We start from the raw sequence: 23,192 nt of genomic DNA, 5'->3' as shown, positions 1-23,192 counted from the left end.
CCTGTGAATTTAACCCCTTGAGAACTAGATTTAGCTCAATATTAGCATATTTAATATATATATCACACCAAGATTCCCCGTGGGGGCAATGTTTCCTCTCATTTTTTTGTGCGCTGTCCCTTTAAATTTTCTGCGCGGCCGCAAGCGCAGTACCTTTTCCAGCGGCAACAGCTGGTGAGCGGCCTGCGCGGGACCTCCCGATCGATGTGCAGCCGCGAGCCCGTGCACGTTGGGGGGGGGGGACTCTGCACGGGGGCATAGGCCAAAATTCTAAAACGTGTGGAAACACCTCCAGGCGATGCCATTTTAACCTACATAGTTTTCACCCGAAGGTTGTTTCAAACAAGCATTGCAGAAATACAGACTTCCTTGCACCCCCCCACCCCGCCCCGCCCCCCAAAAAACTCAACAGATGCGGTAAAACAAAACGTTGCAAATGGAGTTCAGCAGGGGTTGTTTCCACCCCTCTGGCTCAAAATGCATTGAAGCCAAACATACCATAATCTCTCGGTCCGCATTTCGCAGGTCCTCCTGCGACGCACGCAGCTCCTCTTTTATTCTCCCCAGCTGTGATACAGTTTTCTCCAACTAAATGGAAACAGAAAAGCCAGCTTCAAATTAAAAAACGGCAAAAGCTTGTATTCCAAAAAAGGCAGCGTCACGTAGATAGAGCAGTACAACGGCAAAAGATCAGAGACAGGGAAAAGAAATCAAAGAACATTGTAAGCTATTGGGTCAATGATGGTTTATAGCAATAGTGTCCAAACTTCTGTCTTCGTGGGTGACACAGGTGCTTAACAATGAAGCCTCGGTGGCTGCATATAAAGCCTAAATCCATATTCCCACTTATGTCAGTTGCGTTCTGATTTAATACTGATCCACCAAAGAGGCAACAGCACTAAAAACAGTCCTTTCCAAACCTCCAGGCCCAAGGAATTCCAACAGGACAAACCAGATATTGGAAATATGACCGCAAATAGGCTTCAGTTGCCTGAGCTTCGAAGAACGGCTTGATAGAGCCGCATGCAGCCATCAAGCCCCAAGACTCTGCTTATAGCTGTCGTTTACGGTGTGGGAGGATTGCACACAAAATGCCATCAATCTTGTCCCAGGTGTCATGTGCGTCATGGTTTAATGCTCAGAACTGTATAAATACCTATCATTGAGCTTTGCTCCTTCTCGGCAATGGCAGTCCATCTGAAATGTCATGCCAGTTAATTTCTGGCTGAGCAGATTTCTCTTTTTGTTTTTAAAAATAACCCAGACAATTTCTCCCAGGTTTCAGACACACTAGCCCTGATATTTGCGGGGAGGGTGCCGGAAACGGCCGAGGAACCTGGCAAGGCCAGGGACACGGGGGTCCTGCCGATCTTAAGCATGCAGGTGCAGCAGGCAGTTAAGAAGGCAAATGGTATGTTGGCCTTCGTAGCGAGAGGGTTTGAGTACAGGAACAAGGATGTCTTGCTGCAGTTGTACAGGGCCTTGGTGAGACCACACCTTGAGTATTGTGTGCAGTTTTGGTCACCTTATCTGAGGAAGGATGTTCTTGCCATGGAAGGAGTGCAGCGAAGATTCACCAGACTGATACCTGGGATGGCAGGAATGACGTATGAGGAGAGATTGGGTCGATTGGGCTTATACTCGCTGGAGTTTAGAAGAATGAGAGGGGATCTCATTGAAACTTATAAAATTCTGACAGGACTGGACAGACTAGATGCAGGAAGGATGTTCCCGATGGTCAGGGAGTCCAGAACCAGGGGTCACAGTCTAAGGATAAGGGGTAGGCCATTTAGGACAGAGATGAGGAGGAATTTCTTCACCCAGAGAGTGGTGAACCTGTGGAATTCTCTACCACAGAAGGCAGTGGAGGCCAATTCATTAAATATATTCAAGAAGGAGTTGGATATATTTCTTAAGGCTAAAGGGATCAAGGGATATGGAGAGAAGGCAGGGACAGGGTACTGAATTTGGATGATCAGCCATGATCTCATTGAATGGCGGAGCAGGCTCGAGGGGCCGAATGGCCTACTCCTGCTCCTATCTTCTATGTTTCTATCTTAAAGGCAGGGCCTCTATCATTTTTTCTTCCGTCATCCGCCCAACAGTCGGCCACATTGACAGCCTGGCTGGCTGCCGGGTGGGAAAACCAGCGGTAGGAGGCTGCAGCCGGGGAACCTTGGGGCCAGTCCCGGCAATCCTGGGAGAGGGTGGGATCGGCCACAATTGAGAGGCATCGGGACTGGGTGGAGGGGGAGGGAGTGGGGGAACACCCTCTCCTGCCCATCGCAGGGTGTTACTTTTCAGGCCTCTGTCTATCTGATGGATTTTAAACGTCACTTAGCACATCAGAAGATACTCCAGTCTGAGCCGATTAGGATTAGCTGCTGTGCTTAGTTTCCAACATACTTTTCAAATGTGGTTACTGAGCTATACACTATTAACTCCAGCAGAAAACAGGATCTCAAATCTGTTTAATAAGAAACATTTCTATTGACAAACTAATGGTAGCCCCTCCCCCCCCCGCAGTGATTTGTGCCTTTTGCTTCGAGCCCCACAAATCCACAAGATTATGGCAATTGGTATTACAGGCTCAGAGCCCACCACTTAACCCACTATTGGGAAGATAGTTCATGTTTTGAAAGTACATCCGATGGCACCAGTCGGTTCTCCCACTATTTGGCAGCACTGAGAAATATAAACCGACAGACTTTCCCTGCATTAGTGGGTCTCTTGCCTGGATGAGCGCAGCTCCAACAACACTCAAGAAGCTCGACACCATCCAGGACAAAACAGCCCGCTTGATTGGCACCCCATCCACCACCTTAAACATTCACTCCCTCCACCACCGGCATACCGTGGCTGCAGTGTGTACCATCTACAAGATTCGCCACAGCAACTCATCAAGGCTTCTTCGGCAGCACCTCCCAAACCCGCGAACTCTACCACCTAGAAGGACAAGGGCAGCAGGTGCATAGGAACGCCAGCACCTCCGAGTTACCCTCAAAGTCACACACCATCCTGACTTAGAAGTATATCGCCGCTACTTCATCGTCCTTCAGGGTCACAATCCTGGAACTCCCTCCCTAACAGCACTGTGGGAGTACCTTCACCACACAGACTGCAGCGGTTCAAGAAGGCGGCTCACCACCACCTTCTCAAGGGCAACTAGTGATAAAGAAAAGAAAGACTTGCATTTATATAGCGCCTTTCGCAACCACCGGACGGCTCAAAGCGCTTTACAGCCAATGAAGTACTTTTGGAGTGTAGTCACTGTGGAAAACGCGGCAGCCAATTTGCGCACAGCAAGCTCCCACAAACAGCAATGTAAAAATGACCAGATAATCTGTTTTTGTTGTGTTGGTTGAGGGAGAAATATTGGCCAGGACACCGGGGATAACTCCCCTACTCCTCTTCGAAATAGTGCCATGGGATATTTTACGTCCACCCGAGAGAGTAGACGGGGCCTCGGTTTAACGTCTCATCTGCAAGACGGCACCTCCAACAGTGCAGCACTCCCTCAGCACTGCACTGGAGTGTCAGCCTAGCTTTATGTGCGCAAGTCCCTGGAGTGGGACTTGAACCCACAACCTTCTGACTCAGAGGCGAGGGTGCTGCTCACAGAGCCACGGCTGACACTAATGGGCAATAAATGCTGGCCTTGCCAGCGACGTCCACATCACAGGGACGAATATTAAAAAAAATATTGCATACCACTGGATTCACCGCCTATGACTCTGGCCAATGCACGATGCCAGGTGGAAAAGTAAATAGCAGAGCACAGTGCAGGTATGGAGCTACTCTGCTCAAACCAGCAACCCAGTCTTTACCTGGTAAAAGTGTCTAGTTTTATTGTATTGTACAGGAAACTCTCGTTTAAACGGCACCTAAATATCCGGAATTCTCTATTAACCGGCAAAATTCATACTCCGAAAACAACACCTCAATAACCGGAAATGTTGCCGAGTCCGAGTCTCCCGCGGTGGCCGAGTTAGTCAGTGGGGGTAGTTCTCCAAACTGTCACTACTCGGCTTCTTGGCGCTGTCGGAAGTCCGAACACCTCAATGATGAACCAGCTGACTTGGAATAAGTGTACAGTCAACTACAGTACTGTATAGTTTTGTTTTACTGTTAAGTAATTAAAGAGTTATGGATTACCCTCAACTGGCAGTACTGTACTTAATCAAGCATCTTCCACCATCCATTTAACACAACATTCTGTAGGTGAGTACCCAATTACTGTATACTGCACATTTCTTGATTTTTTAATTTTTGTTTGTTAAAAATAGCCTCGGTAGATAACCCTCTCTGTCATCCGGAATTTTTAATCAACCGGCACCACCCTGGTCCTGTCGATGCCGGATACCAAAGAGTTTCCTGTAGCATGATGTATTCTGGGGGGCATCCATTTTGAGCAAGGAAGAAAGTCCTGCCCATTCTATAAATCAGAAACATTGAGAATTGCCACACTCTCCCTCACCCCCATCTCTATATTGGTGATTTTGAAAAGCAAAATGCAACATTACAGGCTTTGGTTTCTTCACAACACAAAAACACACAGCTCAGTTCACTCGGAGGATTTTAGCTGCGAGCCAAGATATTAGTTCTTTTTTTCAAGCACAGCGAGTTGGAAACAGATTCATTGGTAACTTTCAAAAGGGATTTGGATAAATACTTGAAAAGGTAAAATTTGCAGGGCTATGGGGGAAAGAGCAGGGGAGTGGGACTAATTGGATCGCTCTTCCAAAGAGCCAGCAGAGACATGATGGGCCGAATGGCCTCCCTGTGTGCTGTATGATTCGATGATATCCCTGTCTGAACACTAAGCTCTGCATATTCTGGGAACCAAAAAAATCCAGGTTATTGATAGAAAATCAGTGATAGAAGCTTAAATCTGTTAACTTCCTGATGTAATACTAACCTTGCAGTTGGTAGTAAAATGTTCTCTCTTGAGCTTCTCAGACATATCAATGGAGGACTTAAATGTCGCCTTCAGATTTTCATATTCCCTGCGGAGAAATTAAATAGCGACAAGGTGAGGCTGTGAGGATTGCTACCTGGACCTCAAAAGCAGCTCAGGGTTCAACACATGTCTCAGCAGTCCAGTCAGATGCAGTAGCAGAATGCATTCCAACACAGGCCCGTGGTCGCTGGATTGCGCCAACATAGGCAGGTTCAAGAAGGCGGCTCACCACCACCATCTCAAAGGCAATTAGGGATGGGCGATAAATGCTGGCCTTGCCAGCGACGCCCACATCCCATGAATTTAATTTTTTTTTAAGTTATAAAAAGCTATATTTATTTTCAACCAGTGGCTTAGTTGTCAAATGCAATATGCAGTGTGGTACTAAGGCATACAGACCAGGTTCAATCTGCGGTCTATGTTGAGTTAACCCCTCTCAGCCACAGTAGCAATAAAGGTGCAACAGATGGCCGCACTGCGTCTAGACTAGGGACCGGTGAGAGAAAATTAACTCGGGCTAGTGCTCCTGATTGCTATCCAGTGGCCCCTGGTGAAAAGCGTGCCTTTGGGGACAAGATTTGGCTCAACTGTGATGCCCATCATGGGTAAAGAGGCTGCATTATCTGGGCTCACACACTGCAGCAAGATACCAGGGGCTGCTGGCACCTGTGAAATTGTAGGTCAGCAAGCGTTACTATCTTGGGGAGGGGAGAGGAGAATAAAAAGCTGCGCAACAACATCTGGAGATGTGGAGCGGTCTAATGCTACAAACAGCGAGCACCAGTGGCTGCTCTCAGCTGCAGGTCCCGCTGCCGCTATTGAGCATTGCAGATACAAGACGCCTGCATTCACAGTCAGCTTACACTTTGATATTATTCTCGACGAACTCTGGCACTAATTTAACTGCAAATAAAAAACTGCAAATGAAACACACAGAATTACAGACAATTGGAGACAGCAGGGGTTGTAATTTATTGTCGGGCTTCAATGACATAAGGCATGCGAGTGTGATTAATTTAACTGTGCAGTTTTGCAGTGATTTCAGCTCTTCAACGTTCACTAGCAGAGTTTTACTCAGATAAAATCTACACATTATGAAGAATACAAAATGGGAATTAGATAAACAGTTGAAGAGCGTTATTAAAGGATACTGGTGTAATTTATTCTTTGGACCAATTGAAGCCATAGACTAAATGTCAACATATCTGTAATCATCTATAATTCTATAGGTATTTTGCAGTTCGAGTGGAATTATGAGCAATTTAATGCCTAGTAGGGACTGTAAATTCTCTGGTACTTTGCTCGAGACAGGTAATCTAGTTCTGAGTTACTTTCACACTCAATCTGTGTAAGGAATATTGATTTCCAGTAATAATGCCAGTCAGCATACTGAATGCATTTCCATAACAAATCTCCTGTCATTTCAATGGAGTTCCTATTCTATCTGCTCGAACATGCAAGACTGCACCATCCATCATTTCTTCGACTATTCAGTGCTCTTCTGCTGTCCAAGTTACAGAAAACATTGCACATGATGTTAATTCATGTCGTATAATTCTCAGTTTAAATATAAATTGATGGTCTTGAATGTATTGATAGTTACGGGGCTTTTTATTGCAACATTTGGTTAATATAAAAAGGCTAAAGGACACACTTTTAAAGATTTTTTTTGTTAAAAACCTTATTTCGGACATGAGAAATTTCTTACTGAGAAACGTGATGCAATGTTTTCAAAAAGCATTGAGCAATTCGATTGATTACATTTTTAAGTATGCATTTGCATAAATATTTTACTAAGTAATTGGTTCCTCCAATTCTGGCCTCTTGCGCATCTCCTATTTTAACCGCTCCACCTTTGGCAGCCGTGCTTTCAGCTGCCCGGACCCTAAACTCTGGAATTCCCTCCCTAAACCTCTCCGCCTCTCTAGCTCTCTCCTCCTTTAAGACGCTCCTTAAAACCTACCTCTCTGACCAAGCTTTTGGTCAATCTGTCCTAATGTGTTAAATTTTGTTTGATAACGCTCCTGTGAAGCGCCTTACTACGCTGAAGGCGCTATATAAATGCAAGATGTTGTTGTAAGTCATTATACATTTTGATTGCACGGTGCTCTCGGATACCTTGAGGAGTGACACACGATGAAATATTAGTTCTATGATTCACAGGGGAATCAACCTCACATTGCTTCGAATATTGTCAAATATTGCAATGTGCCTGCTGAGTTTAAAGTGACTTAGTGTATAATGGTCTGTGTAACCCAGTATAGCAAATGTTTAGACACTGTTAATTCTTAAAAGCTTCAGGTCAGAAGAAAAACTGTGCTCACTTCACAAAACAATTTACTGCTGCCCCAAGTTGTATGACTCTTTCTAACCCAAACCTCCAGATTTAGATAACTAGGGAGTAAGTGCTGTAAAATTTGAAGTAGTTACCCTTTGAGCTTCTGACATAAAGAAGCTTGCTAAAATCACAGTAATCCTACTTCACAAAGAGTAAGGTGGACACACTTAATAACATCAATCCAGAGATTTTGCTGGTACACGCTTGCATCCTTGGATTTGTATCAGCGCGTTGGGTTCATTTTCAGACCAGCTGCCAGTTGTCTCTTGTTCTCCCCCTCTCCCTCGGTCTCCATGTTTTTTTGCGGTTAGTAGTAAGTTTAACCAATTCCTGCAATTACCCTTCACACATGCAGCACGAGGTACCAGAGGGAAAATGGGACACTAGCAAGGAGTTAAGGCCTCAGGACAGACGGGGAGGAGAGAAAATTGGCGATAAACAAAAAAATAAATGGAGCATTTGTTCTAACTGGGAACAAGAAATCTACCCTTAAGCAACCTGATCAGACTCGAGAATTAAGATTAGTTATTGCAAACCTGTTCCTTCAAATTTTAGGAGGAGGAATTTCTTCACCCAGAGAGTGGTGAACCTGTGGAATTCTCTACCACAGAAGGCAGTAGAGGCCAATTCATTAAATATATTCAAGAAGGAGTTAGATATATTTCTTAAGGCTAAGGGGATCAAGGGATATGGGGAGAAGGCAGGGACAGGGTACTGAATTTGGATGATCAGCCATGATCTCATTAAAATGGCAGAGCAGGATCGAGGGGCCGAATGGCCTACTCCTACCTTCTATGTTTCGGGAGCATTTCTGTTCATCAAGGTGAGGAATGCAAGTATAGATGAATGAATTTTTCCCCATATTTTGCACCCAGTGGCAACAGCAGGTGTCCCCAGTCAGTTGCAGCAGAGGTTGATGCATGATAAAGCTCAAATCCGCTGCAACAATCTGCCTTAACTCCAACTTCAGATGAGCACCATCCACTGAACCGTGGTGAGAATTCCTGCAGCAACTACCCTTGTGGGCTCTGGCCAAGACTGCCACCTCAATGCTAAATAAAGAGTAGCCTATCAAATCCCTCCATGGCCTCGCCCCTCCCTATCTCTGTAATCTCCCTTCAGCCCCACAACCTCCTGAGACATCTGCGCTCCTCTAATTCTGCCCTCTTGAGCATCCCTGATTATAATCGCTCAACCATTGGTGGCCGTGCCTTCTGTTGCCTAGGCCCTAAGCTCTGGAATTCCCTGCCTAAACACGTTCGCCTCGCTACCTCTCTCTCCTCCTTTAAGATGCTCCTTATAACCTACCTATCTGACCAAGCTTTTGGTCACCTGCCCTAATTTCTCCTTATGTGGCTCGGTGTCAAATTTTTTGTCTTAAAATACTCCTGTGCAGCGCCTTGGGACGTTTTACTACGTTAAAGGCGCTATATAAATACAAGTTGCTGTTGTTTTTGATTCATCTTTGCTAGGAATTGCTCAAACTTAGAACCTTTCACAGCCTGCAGAGAGATTTTCCTCCTTCTGAATTAAACTATTTGGATTATTTGAACACAAAACAATCCTCCTTACTTTTTTAAGGATACACAGTAAATGGACAGCTGCTCTACTGCCGATTGTCCTATTCCCATATCCCGGATCATTTCCTCGGCTTCTGGCCTCTGGCTTTGAAGCAGCACCTGAACACTGGAGGAAAGAACAACACGTTGAATGCTTAAGATCTCAGGTTTGTACAGCAGTATCTATGGCGCGGATAGAAGTGGAGGACGTGTGGCTCCCCTGAGTTCACCAAATGAGTTAGTGAGCCATACAGAACAGGAAGTTCCCAAGTTTGAACCCTGGTCCATGCCGAGTTAGCTGAACTCAAACATTACTGGGTGCTACAATTGCCATTAGCACCCCTAGATTGGAAAGCAATATATGGGTCGAGTTACCCAACATCAGCAGTAGGGAAAATGCTAGAGTCTATTATTAAGGATATGGTAACAAGGCACTTGGAAAATAATAGGATTGGGCAGAGTCAACATGGATTTATGAGGGGGAAATCATGTTTGACAAATCTGTTAGTGTTTTTTGAGGTTGTAACTAGCAGAATAGAGAAGACAGAACCAGTGGATGTGGTGTATTTGGATTTTCAAAAGGCATTCGATAAGGTGCCACACAAGAGGTTATTAAACAAAATTAGGGCTCATGGGATTGGGGGTAATATGATTGAGGGGCATGGATTGAGGATTGGTTAACGGACAGAAAACAGAGAGTAGGGATAAATGGGTCATTTTCGGGCTGGCAGGCTGTAACTAGTGGGGTACCGCAAGGATCAGTGCTTGGGCCTCAGCTATTCACAATCTACATCAATGATTTGGATGAGGGGACCAAATGTAATATATCCAAGTTTGCTGATGATACAAAGCTGGGTGGGAATGTAAGTTGAGAGGAAGATGCAAAGAGGCTCCAAGGGGATATCGACAGGCTAAGTGAGTGGGCAAGAACTTGCCATAGAGGGAGTGCAACGAAGGCTCACTAGACTGGTTCCTGGGATGGGGAGATTGTCCCATGAGGACCGATTGAGTAGGCTAGGCCTATATTCTCTAGAGTTTGGAAGAATGAGAGGTGATCTCATTGAAACATACAACATTCTTACAGGGCTTGACAGTGTAGATGCAGGGATGATGTTTCCCCTGGCTGGGGAGTCTAGAACTAGAGCTCAGTCTCGGAATAAGGGGTCAGCCATTTAGGACTGAGATGAGGAGAAATTTCTTCACTGAGGGTGGTGAATCTTTGGAATTCTCTATCCCAGAGTGTGGAGGCTCAGTCGTTGAGTATATTCAAGACAGAGATTGATAGATTTTTGGATATTAAGGGATCAAGGGATATGGGGATAGTGCAGGAACATGGAGTTGAGATAGAAGATCAGCCATGATCTTGTTGCATGGCGGAGCAGGCTCGAGGGGCCAAATGGCCGACTCCTGCTATTTCTTTTCTTATGTTACCTGCTCCTCATTGTATTCAAACAACCCTTGCTGCAAGTCCACACATTCAGACATCAGGCGAGGTCAGCACTCACTATCGAGGAGAACACATGCAGCACGAGGGACCAGAGGGTAGACTGGACACTAGCAAGGAGTCAAGGCCTCAGGATAGATGGGGAGGAGAGAAAACTGGTGATAAAAAATAAATGGAGCATTTGTTCTAACTGGGAATAAGAAATCTACCCTGAAGCAACCGGGCCAGATAACTCGGCAGTCGACTGTGCTCAGACTCGAGAATTAAGATTCCTGATTGCGCCACTCCACTGCGCACAATTATCGATTTATAACACTTTCAGGTTTTTCCAAGGTAATTATTTTTGCACATTTTGGCTCCGAGACTTTCTCCTGTGCTCTTAATTTACGAGGTGCTGACTGATGAGTGCTTGTAATGTTGGCACCTGGCTCTCTGCCCCGTGAGAATGTTGTACGAGGTGAAGAAATACTTGTGATGGGCTAAAAGCGGTGACCTGCAATTTATTGTTAAAAATGGTACGGTAAGACGTTAAACTGCGGTTTTGTTATTGTAACTTAATTCCCCTGGAAATTTTCACCAGTGTTTCTCCACTTATGTTTGGTAAATGTCAATTATTGAATGAGAAAAGGACCTAAAATGTACCATCACGATCCTGCTTTATAGAGTGCTATACACAACTGACCGATTGATGATTATTTCTTTGAAACAACGGAGTGACTGCTGCCAACGAACCGGAAGCTACGCAGAAGAATTCTCTGCATAAATGTTAAAAACCAATTCGACTTTTAATTTTTATTCTCTTCAGTTCGGCAGCAGATTACCTTTCCCCCCGACGCATCAAATGTTAACTTTCTCTCGTGGTTCAGTTCGGCAGCAGCGATCAAACTTTTCATTTTTGTTTTCTTCAGTTCGGCAGCAGCGATCTCTTTTCCCCACTCCCTCCCCTTCTTTCTCTCTCACCAATCTGTGGGAAGTCCGATGAGAAACACCAAAAAAAAAAACAATGGAACTGCGCACGTGCAACTACTTTACTTAGTCGGCAGCAGTTGCGTTCTTGAAAAAATGGTTTTGTATTCCGGCACAGGCATAATGGGCCGAACGGCCTCCTCCTGTGCTGTATCATTCCATCACCAAACCAACCAGGCTTCAACCGAGCTAGCAGTAGGGTGATCGTGGAATGGCACGGAGTGTTCACAGCACATAGACTCCCACTGGAAGGGGAGGACAGAACTAGAAGGAAAAATTCAGGCTTCGGTTCATTTTTGTTCAATCCAAAGACCATTTCATTTCCATCATTTCTGCATAGCAATTACGCCATTTAAGAATAATTGCATGCTTGTAATCAATGAAACTTATAAAATTCTCTCATCGAAACTTATAAAATTCTAACAGGACTAGACAGACTAGATGCAGGAAGGATGTTCCCGATGGTTGGGGAGTCCTGAACCAGGGGTCACAGTCTAAGGATAAGGGGTAAGCCATTTAGGACAGAGATGAGGAGGAATTTCTTCACCCAGAGAGTGGTGAACCCGTGGAATTCTCTACCACAGAAGGCAGTAGAGGCCAATTCATTAAATATATTCAAGAAGGAGTTGGATATATTTCTTAAGGCTAAAGGGATCAAGGGATATGGGGAGAAGGCAGGAACAGGGTACTGAGTTTGGATGATCAGCCATGATCTCATTGAATGGGAGAGCAGGCTCGAGGGGCCGAATGGCCTACTCCTGCTCCTATCTTCTATGTTTCTATGTAAACTTGAGGTCATCCAAAACTCTGCTGCCCGTGTCCTTGCTCGCACCAAGTCCGGTTCACCCATCGCCCCCTGTGCTCGCTGACCTACATTGGCTCCTGGTTAAGCAGTATCTCGATTTTAAAATTCTCATCCTTGTTTTCAAATCCCTCTATGGCCTCGCCCCTCCCTATCTCTGTAACCTCCTCCAGCCCTACAACCCTCTGAGATGCGCTCCTTCAATTCTGGCCTCTTGAGCATCTCTGATTTTAATCGCTCCACCACTGGCGGCCGTGTCTTCAGCTGCCAAGGCCCTAAGCTCTGGAATTCCCTCCCTAAACCTCTCCATCCCTCTCTCTTTCCTCCTTTAAGTCGCTTCCCAATATCTCCTTATGTGGATCAGTGTCAAATTTAGTTTGGGAACGCTGCTGTGAAGCACATAATAACGTTTTACTACGTTAAAGGTGTATATAAATACAATATTGTTGTTCAATAGGTTGTTGCCAGGACAAGGGCATCTACATAGAAACATAGAAGATAGGAGCAGGAGTAGGCCATTCGGCCCCTCGAGCCTGCTCTGCCATTCAATGAGATCATGGCTGATCATCCAAACTCAGTACCCTGTCCCTGCCTTCTCCCCATATCCCTTGATCCCTTTAGCCTTAAGAAATATATCTAACTCCTTCTTGAATATATTTAATGAATTGGCCTCCACTGCCTTCTGTAGTAGAGAATTCCACAGGTTCACCACTCTCTGGGTGAAGAAATTCCTCCTCATCTCAGTCCTAAATGGCTTACCCCTTATCCTTAGACTGTGACCCCTGGTTCTGGACTCCCCGACCATCGGGAACATCCTTCCTGCATCTAGTCTGTCTAGTCCTGTTAGAATTTTATAAGTTTCAATGAGATCCCCTCTCATTCTTCTAAACTCTAGCGAATATAAGCCCAATCGACCCAGTCTCTCCTCATACGTCATTCCTGCCATCCCAGGTATCAGCCTGTGTTACAAATGCTGCCACATAACATTGCTTTTTAAAAAAAAATGATCTCCTTATTCTCTGTTGATTCCCCCTGCAGCATCTACTCAATTTGTGACTTAGGGTCTCAGAGTTGGACGTGAACGATGAGCAAACTGCAGTGATAATTTAAAAATGTTTAAATAGTGAATTAAGGGGAAGCTAGATAAACACATGACGGGGGAAAGGGATTGAAGGTTATGCTGATAGGGTTAGATGAAGAGGGGTGGGAGATGGCTCGTGTGAAGCATAAAAACCAGCATAGACCTGTTGGGCCAAACGGCCTGCTTCTATGTAATTAACAAAGGAAATTCGCATGGCTGTTTATTATACAAAAACGCTGGTTTCACCATACTTTTCTAAAGTTTTCAGTTTCTGTCGAAGCCTGCGTGCCTCCTCCTTTGCGGATTTTGAGTCATCCTGCTGCTGTTCCAGATACCTCATCTGCTTCTGTGAAAATAAAACCCATGGGCGATGTAAAGAAAGACTAACGCGCCGGCGAATCGATGAATGCAGGTGGGTTACAACCCTTACGGACAGCTGCATGCATGAATTACCTTGAGAGTCGAGCACAGCATCTGAGTCTCACTCAGCTCCTTTGTCAAAGACTGTACTCTTGTGTTGCGTTCGTCCAGGGTGTCCCTCAGTGTATCAATGATTGACTGGCGGTCCTTCTTCTCTTTCTCTGAAACCAAAGGACCAGGTTAAGAGCAGACAAACGTCCCCATCTTCCTAGTACATTCTATAAATTCCGTCATCAACAGAGTGTCGGCTTGGCTCAGCTGATCTCTGCGCCAAGAAGTCGTGGGTTCAAGCCCCGCTCCGGGACTTGAGCACATAAGCTAGGCTGATATTTCAATGCAGTACCGAGAAGGTGCTGCACTGCTGGTGACACCACCTTTTGCATTCGGCCCCATCAGTCTGTTTAAACGGATGTAAAGAGCCCCATGGCACCAATGTTCCCTTTAAGCTGTGTGGCTGCGCAGCTCCCTGGACCTCCCTCGCAGCCGGCTCACCGTCTTTTCAATGTGAAAAGTCGCACGTGTGGTATTTTGAATGGACCGCGCAGCCCCTTAAAGGGGCCACGCATCCAAAAAGAATTACAGGAACATTGCGTGGCACTATTCAAAGAGCAGAAAGTTTGCCCAGTGCCCTGACCAACATTCCTCCCTCAACCAACATCACTAAAAGAACAAATTAACCAATCTCACATGTCATTTGCTGTCTGTGGGATCTTGCTGTACTCAATTTGCTGCCAACATAATTTCCAAAGTAATTAATTGGCTGTGAGGCACTTTGAGACACCCTGAGGATATGATGAGGCACATCGCTTTTTCTTTCCTGAAAACAGCATACATTTTTAAGACACCCAAATTTGGGCGCTGTTAACTCTGCCTGAAGGGTCAGAGAGATTGGGTAGTCCAAGCCCTACAAAAATAAAAGTCCTAATCAGGTGTGGAGAGAGAAAGAGGTGACAGCAACTCAACTTTCAAATAGGAAAATTAATACTGTATCTGTGATCAGGATGCAAAGCACAAGGGAAATGTTTCTTATTTAAAATGAATACCCTAAAGACCAGAACAAAGGCCGTCAGCATTGGGGGGTTGTAGGGGGTGTGATCAACAAGAACCCTTGGGTCAAGTGGGTGAACACCCCATCAGTACTCCACCCACCCCCCCTCCAATAATGGAACTTAAATCTAAAGTAAGTAGGGCATCGTCAACCAGTGGGCCACTTCAGCCAATCTAGTAGCCTCTGAATGCTATTGTTAAGTTAATGACAATTCATTCCACAGCCGTGGCTCAGTTGGTAGCACCCTTGCCTGAGTCAGAAGGTTGTGGGTTTAAGTCCCACTCCAGAGACTTGAGCACACAAATCTAGGCTGACACTCCAGTGTGGTGCCGAGGGAGTGCTGCACTGTCGGAGGTGCCATCTTTCGGATGAGACGTTAAGCCGAGGCCCCGTCTGCTCTCTTGGGTGGACGTAAATGATCCCCTGGCACTATTTTGAAGAAAAGCTGGGGCGTTCTCCCCGGTGACCTGGCCAATATTTATCCCTCAATCTACATCTCAAAAACACAGATTACCTGGTCATTATCACATTGCTGTTTGTGGGAGCTTGCTGTGCACAAATTGGCTGCCGCGTTTCCTACATCACAACAGTGACTACACTTCAAAAAGTACTTCAGTGGCTGTAAAGCGCTTTGGGACCTCCGGTGGTTGTGAAAGATGCTGGATAAATGCAAATCTTTCTTTCAGGTCCATTAAGACTATTCTAACATTTCATTTTGGAGCTTTACAGCTGGTAGAGAGGGGTAACTTTCACCTTGCTCCAAGAGCTGAAAGAATAGTGACAAATCAAAGTCCGATAAAGACAGACCCATTCGTCTTTCATTACACCCCCCCAATAACTAACAAAAGACAAATGTCTCTCACTTCCCACCCCCAGCTTTGATTAGGACTTCTACTGATCCCCGAGGAAGAGTTGATGGTATCCAAATCTGGTATAAAACAGTAGAATCGATTATTAGCTATAAACCTGAAGATTGCCCCGTACAATAACAACTTAATTAACAGCAGTCAACACGGATTGAGACGGGGAAGATCCTGGCTGACCTGCCAACCAGAGTTCAAAGTGGGTGCCGCATTTCCTTGCATCACAACAGTGACCACACTTCAAAAGTACTGCATTGGCTATGAAACGCTTTGGGACGTCCTGGGGTTCAAGAAAGGCGCTATAGAAATGCAAATTTTTTTTTGTTGAGGAAATAACATCTCAAGTGGAGATGTGTAAGCCCTATAATGTTGTGTACCTGGACTTCACATGAAAGGTTATCAGTTAAACTCAAAGCATTAGGGATCTGGGGAATAGATAGCAAGTGCCTGAAGGGTAGAAACAACAGGCACTTGTTAGAGGTCTTACTTCGGGGAGGGGGGTCCAAGTACTGAGTGGGGTGTCCCAGGGATCAATCTTGGGACCACTACTGTTTCTAATTTACAGCATGAATTGGTTACATTTCCAAATAACACCAAACTAGAAAGAAAGAAAAATAAAGACTTACATTTATATAGCACCTTTCACAAACAATTGACGTCTCAAAGCGCTTTACAGCCAATGAAGTACTTTTGGAGTGCAGTCACTGTTGTAATGTAGGAAACACGGCAGCCAATTTGCGCACAGCAAGCTCCCACAAAAAGCAATGTGATAACGACCAGATAATCTGTTTTTGTTATGTTGATTGAGGGATAACGCCCCTGCTCTTCTTTGAAATAGTACCATGGGATCTTTTATGTCCACCCGAGGGGGCAGACATGGCCTCGGTTTAACATCTCATCCGAAAGACGGCACCTCCGACAGTGCAGCACTCCCTCAGCACTGCACTGGAGTGTCAGCCTAGATTTGTGTGCTCAAGTCCCTGGAGTGGGACTTGAGCCCACAACCTTCTGACTCGGAGGCGAGGGTGCAGAGGAAGCAGCTCAGAAATTACTGAACAAGCGGCACAAAATATACAAGTGGGCAGAACAATGGCAGATGATGTTTAATATAGACAAACGTGACGCAATATTCATTGGAGGGAAAGGTGGACAACAGACAGATTTTGCGAATGGTGTTGAAATAGCTGAGGATGAAGTTGAAAAAAATGTAGGCGTGCCTTCAGAGTCAGGACTCAAAATGTCCGCTCAAAGCAGAAACTCAATCAACAAAGCCAATAAATTACGACATTGCCAAAACAGGAGAATGCAAGTCAGAGGAAGTTATGATTAAACTGCAGTGGTCAGACCACACCCAGAGTACTGTTTCCAGTTCTGATCATTGCGACACAAGGGAGACATCCAAGCTTTGGAAGCTGTGCAGAGAAGAGTCATGAGGCGGATCGCAGTCTTAAGAGATCTCAGTTATGCAGAAAGACTGGAGAAACGTGGGCTCTTCGGCTTTGAAAGAAAATATTTTAGAAGTGATCCTAGAGGTATACGCGATTGTAAATGGTACGGAAAAAGTAAATCTGGAAAATTACTCCCAATTAAATTGTGCGAGTAGGACAAGGGGCCAAAGGTTCAAACTAGTAAAAGGCAAATTTAGCACTGGGATCAGGAAGATTTTCTTCACAGGAAGAATCAACATAGAATGGACTCCTCGTTAGAGTAGTGGAGCCTTTGAAGAAACAATCGGATGGTACAATGGGGAATTTTAGGGCCATTGTGGATGGATGAACTATGATTAGCCAAATGGCCTGCCTCATCTGTGATCTTCTGACAATCTTTTGGGGTATTTAATTTAATTAAGTCGGGGATATGATTTTAGAAGGAAACCTCAGAATAAGACAATTATAGAACCTTATCCTAGTGTGTTCCTTTAAAGGCCCAAGTCTTTGCAAATCACAAAACAAATCTGATAGGGGGTGAACACTCTGCTGCCACTCACAGGCTAGGTGCTGAGTGTTAGGAAACTGGTTCCTGCTCATCATTCCCCACATGGCATGACCAAGATCAGGCACCTGCCATCGAGAAGAGTGGGCTAGACAGATGGAGAATCAAAACCCCGGCAGGCAACTCACAGCCAGTAACTTGGGAGTGGCTTTACCTGCCTTCTCAATGACTGACTAGTACGCAGGAAACTGAAGATAAAGTTAGAAAGATAACAGCAAACAGTTAACACACCACTGGGTTGCAGAAAAGAAGTTATACAAAAGTGCCGCACGATGCAATGCACACGTCACACCTTTACACCCTTATTGGTCAGCTTTGCACATAAAGACAAGGATGGCTCTTGTTCAATCAAAGCTACTTTTCTTTTAATACAACTGAACACTTTTTTTTTTTTTAGACAAGCACAATATAGCACATTTGAGAACTTTATCTTTTTAAATTTAAAATAAAAACAAGCTTGCCATATACATTTAACCATAAACCGGACTACAGCCCAGCCTAGTTCATAGTTCCATTTTACACTCCATTCACTCTGAAGGTAACGATGAGCTGCGTAGTGTATTAAAACAGGAAATTAGTTCCTACCTCTCAGTGACAGCTGAGACTTGACTCTGTCCAATTCATTCTGGAAGTTCACAGATAATTAAAAGTTCAGTCTGACAGATTTATAGAGCACAGAACAGAAACAAGAATTCTAACCACCTTTTACATTTTAATTATGAAAATATAAATCAAATTCATTGTTTTAAAAAGATGAGAAGTGCTTGGAGATAGCAAGCCACCACATTGATCCAAGTGATTTGCTTTACAGTCTACTTTTAATTTGAAGTTACTTAATTTGAATTATCTGTAAATTTGAATTAAACTCATGAACACGTCTGACAAATTAAATTTGAATTAAAATTGTGGACACATGCTGTTGTATGTAAACTGCTTAATTCAATTACAGGAAACTCTCGTTTAAACGGCACCTAAATATCCGGAATTCTCTATTAATCGGCAAAATTCTCGCTCCGAAAACAACACCTCAATAACCGGCAATGTTGCCGAGTCCGAGTCCCCCGCGGTGGCCGAGTTAGTCAGTGGGGGTAGTTCTCCAAACTGCCACTACTCGGCTTCTTGGCGCTGTCGGAAGCCGGAACACCTCAATACCCCTGTAACAGGAGTCTGACTCTCCCGCGCTGCCGGTAGTCTCTCCTGATCCGCCATTTTACAGGGGTACTCTGTGTCTCCCACGCTGCTGGTAGTCATTGCATTGCATTATGGAAATCCAAAAAGTTGGTCCAAGCAAAAGGAAGAGAGTGGTGTTAACTTTAAAACAGAAAATCGACATATGCCAACGACTAGAAAGGGGAGAGAAGCGTATCAACATTATGAATGAATTCAAAATTGGTTTGTCAACAATCTACAACATCAAATCACAGAAGGATAAGCTGCTCAAGTTATATTCAAGCTCGGAGACATCTAAGGGTGTAGAGAAATGGCGTACGCTTCGTAAGCCTAAGCTTGAAGAGCTGGATACCGTGCTTTATGAGTGGTTTTCTCTTATGCGTTCAGAGGGTGCTCCACTTTCCGGACCCATGCTAATCGAGAAAGCGAAGGATTTCTACGTAAAGATGGAGCTCACTGACAAGTGTGCTTTCTTCGAGGGATGGCTAACGTGCTTCAAGGTACGGCACGGGATACGACGACTCGATATTTCCGGGGAGAAGAAATCAGCTGATCACGACGCCGCAGAAGAATACTGCGATTATTTCAATCGGATTGTGCAGCAACATGATTTGTCGCCAGCACAGCTATACAATGCCGATGAAACTGGCTTATTTTGGAGGTTTTTGCCAGAATCAACGCCTGCTGGGGCTAGTGAGGCTAATGCTTCAGGTTACAAGAAAAAATAAAGATCGTGTAACCGTGTTAACATGTGCAAACTCTGCTGGATCACATCGGGTTAAACTTCTTGTCATTGGGAAGTATAAAAATCCCCGTGCATTTGAAAATGTGAGGCATTTACCTGTTGAGTACAAAGCTCAAAGAAATGCTTGGATGGATAAGGAAATCTTTTCGAATTGGTTCCATCATATTTTTGTTCCATCTGTGAGGGAACATTTCCGTAGAATAGGGAAAGCTGAAGATAGCAAATGCATTTTATTGCTTGATAATTGTAGAGCCCATTCGCATGAATCCGAGTTGGTTTTGGGAAATATTTTCACCATTTATTTGCCACCAAATGTAACTTCTCTCATACAACCCATGGACCAGGGCGTTATCCAAAATCTCAAGTGTCATTACAAGAAAGACTTCCTACGTAAACTGATAAGCCAAGATGACAATATTCACGCATTTCAGAAGGAATACAATCTTAAAGATGCCATCTTTAATGCTGCATGTTCCTGGAACTTGGTGAAAGGTCACATTTTGAGACAAGCCTGGCGCAAATTGTGGCCTTCTGTAATGTTTGCCGAAGGTTCTTCTTCAGAGGAGGAATTTCATGGGTTCAATGTTCGTCCCAAGAGGAGTACAGTAATGGAAATGGCTGGCATGGTGAAAAATGTAGGCCCAGGAAACCCTCTACGTCACCTCAGTGAAAGTGATATTGAGCAGTGGGTTGATGCAGATAGAGAAGTTGCTGTTGTGCATATGCTAAGTGATGATGAAATAATGGAGACTGTTTTGAATCCAAAGAAAGAAAAGGAAAGTGAGATGGAAAGTGAAGAGGATGAGATTTCTGAAGAGAAGATTTCTTGGGCTAAAGCTGCAGAAGGATTTGCTTTAATCCTCCAATTTGCTGAAAGGCAGCCTTGCTATTCTGCCCAAGAAGTTATGCACCTCCATATTCTGCATTCCACCTTTCTACAAAAAAGGCAAGAGTCCACTGAGCAAGCAGACATCCGGGACATGTTTAGGGAAGCTTCCAAAAGAGTTGAAGCAGTGGAAGTGCCTGAAGAATCTGTTGAAGTGCATGATCCTGATGACCCAGCTGGCATGGATATTCCTGATGAACCAGCTGACTTGGAATAAGTGTACAGTCAACCACCGTACTTTATACTGTACTGTACAGTCGTTTATAAGTTTTGTTTTACTGTTAAGTAATTAAGGAGTTATGGATTACCCTCAACTGGCAGTACTGTACTTAATCAAGCATCTTCTACCATCCATTTAACACAGCATTCTGTAGGTGAGTACCCAATTATACTGCACATTTCTTGATTTTTTTCTTTTTCTTTGTTAAAAATAGCCTCGGTAGATAACCCTCTCCGTCATCCGGAAATTTTGATAAACTGGCAACACGCCGGTCCCATCGGTGCCGGATAAAAAAGAGTTTCCTGTACTAGATCACTTCACTGTTTGAGCAAAAAAACTTCAAATTAACAGGAGTAAAATATATTGAAGTATATAGTTTTTAAAATTGCATAAAATATATTAGGGACAGTCTCATTATAGAAGCTACAAAAACAATTATTATGGTGTCACTTGAAACAATAAGATAACTTTCTTTGATCAAACTGTTCATTCTACCATATAAATAGAAAATGCTGGAAATACTCAGCCCAGGCAGCATCTGTGGAGAGAGAAACAGAGTTAACGTTTCAGGCCGGTTGTTAGATCCGAGTATCTTAATGTTGTGTCCTTTCAATAATCAGACAAAGACTGCAGGGAACGATCAACAGGTGTTTACTGGATGAGGTCCAAACTGCAACTGACTGTACAGAGCGCCACTCAGGGTTTATATAGAGGTGTGGTCACTGCCGGTACTACAGGATACAGGAGCTGTAAAAAGTAGTTCTCCCCCTTAAAAAGGTACAAACACTACAATTCCTCCCCTTTTAGATTAACAGTACCATAACACTCATTTAACAATTAAATATCAAACTAATTACAATTAACACTTTTAACATGCAACATTAACTGGAAATAGTCTATTATAAATTCAGTCTTTGGGGAGGCTTCCTGATTCGTTCTGGGTAACGCCTTTCCCGAGTGTCTCGCTCTTGGTGCGGAGGTGATTCTAACACCCTGTCGTCAGTTGATTCATCAGCTTCCAATGCTATTGTTTCTGAGGTAGATGCGACCTGTACGTCGGGTTCCTCACCAGGTACGTATGGCCGAGACATGGGGTTGACTCGTTCCTGTGACTCTAGGATCTGGTCAGCATGGCGTCTCACAATGTTCTCCCCAACATTCACTGTGTACATCAGTGGCCCCTGCCGTGTGCATATCGTTCCTGGTTGCCATTTCTCTGTTCGGTAGTCGCGGGACAAGACTGGTTGCCCTACATTGAAGCTCCTTGTCGGCTTCTCATTGATGTGCTGGAATTGCTTATTCTCAACATCTCTTCGTACATTTGGTCTGAGCAAATCCAGACGAGATCTCAACCTTCGGTTAAAGAACATCATGGCCGGGGCCTGGTTGGTGACTGCATGTGTCGCATTTCTGTAGGCTAACAGTAAATTGTCCACCTTATGCTGCAGTGGAATGTCGTCATCGCACATGGCCTTTACTGCTTTTTTAAAGGTTTGTACGAACCTCTCAGCCAATCCATTTGTGGCGGGATGATACGGGGCGGATGTGTAATGCCTTACCCCATTCCTTTTCATAAATCTTCGAAACTCTTCGGACACAAACTGTGGTCCGTTATCAGAGCAAATCTGCTCTGAAAAGCCGTTCCTGGCAAAAATGGTCCGTAGGACTGCAATAGTTTTCTCCGTGGCGGTGGAGGACATTTTCATCACCTCAGGCCATTTCGAGTGCGCATCCACGGCTATTAAAAACATTGAGTCCATGAATGGACCAGCAAAGTCAATATGCACCCGTTGCCACGGAGATGAGGGCCACTCCCATGGGTGTAGAGGGGCATGTGGTGGTGCATTTTGGACCTTCTGGCATCCTGAGCTCTCTTTGTCAGGTCCTCGATTTGCTGATCGATCCCCGGCCACCACACATAAGCCCTAGCAAGGCTTTTCATTTTCACCCCTCCCAGATGACCTTCGTGAAGCTCATTGAACACTCTCTCCCTTAACTTGGGTGGAATTACCACTCGGGATCCACACATCAAGGTCCCCTGGCATACTGACAGCTGTTCTCTTCTGGATGAGAATGCTGGCAACAGTGAGTCGCCATGTGCTGGCCATCCCTTCACCGTCAAATCATATACCCGAGACAGTGTCGGGTCATTTCGGGTCTCCTTCTCTATACCAGTGTTAGTTACTGGCAAGCATTCAATTATAGTCAAATGAAATATTTCGACAGGATCCACTGCTGGTGCTTCCTCCGCAGTAGGCAGTGACAAGCGGGATAGCCCATCAGCGTTTCCATGCTGTTTCGTGCCCTTATACTCGATATCATATTGGTGCGCCCCTAGAAAAAGGGACCATCTTTGTAGCCGTTGCGCAGTCATCACCGGAACGCCCTTCTTTGGATTAAAGATGGAGACAAGTGGTTGGCGGTCAGTCAGCAAGGTGAACTTCTGCCCGTGCAGATAGTGATTGAACTTTTTCACTCCCCACACTAGGCGGAGGGCCTCCCTGTCAATCTGGGCGTAGTTACGCTCGGCTGAGGTTAGTGACCGAGACGCAAAGGCTACTGGCCTCTCCGAGCCGTCCGGGAATTTGTGCGACAGCACCGCTCCAATGCCATAGGGTGATGCATCACACGCCAACCGAATTGGTAGTGCTGGGTTGAAATGAGCCAACACCTCTTTCGATGTGATCAATGCTTTGTT

General features: G+C 44.8%; 1 protein-coding gene across 2 annotated transcripts in view; it reads right to left on the bottom strand.

Moving 5' to 3' along the window:
• The window catches only part of traip (TRAF-interacting protein), a 62,478-nt gene that overhangs the window by 17,803 nt on the left and 21,483 nt on the right, over positions 1–23,192 (bottom strand). For both annotated transcript variants that reach the window (XM_086002000.1, XM_086002001.1), the window contains exons 5-10: positions 18,059–18,098; positions 13,604–13,731; positions 13,402–13,496; positions 8,871–8,984; positions 4,919–5,006; positions 499–588 (exon numbers count right to left, since the gene is read on the bottom strand). In XM_086002000.1, coding sequence (XP_085858126.1) covers positions 499–588; positions 4,919–5,006; positions 8,871–8,984; positions 13,402–13,496; positions 13,604–13,731; positions 18,059–18,098 — 555 coding nt within the window. The remainder of the gene's footprint in view (positions 1–498; positions 589–4,918; positions 5,007–8,870; positions 8,985–13,401; positions 13,497–13,603; positions 13,732–18,058; positions 18,099–23,192) is intronic.

This window comes from Somniosus microcephalus, chromosome 11 (genome assembly GCF_052327205.1).
Source record: "Somniosus microcephalus isolate GS21.2 chromosome 11, FLI_Smic_1.0, whole genome shotgun sequence".
In the NCBI taxonomy this organism is placed as follows: Eukaryota; Metazoa; Chordata; class Chondrichthyes; order Squaliformes; family Somniosidae; genus Somniosus; species Somniosus microcephalus.
The sequence above is the reverse complement of the archived record's forward strand: the minus strand, read 5'-3'. Positions and strand labels throughout refer to the sequence as shown.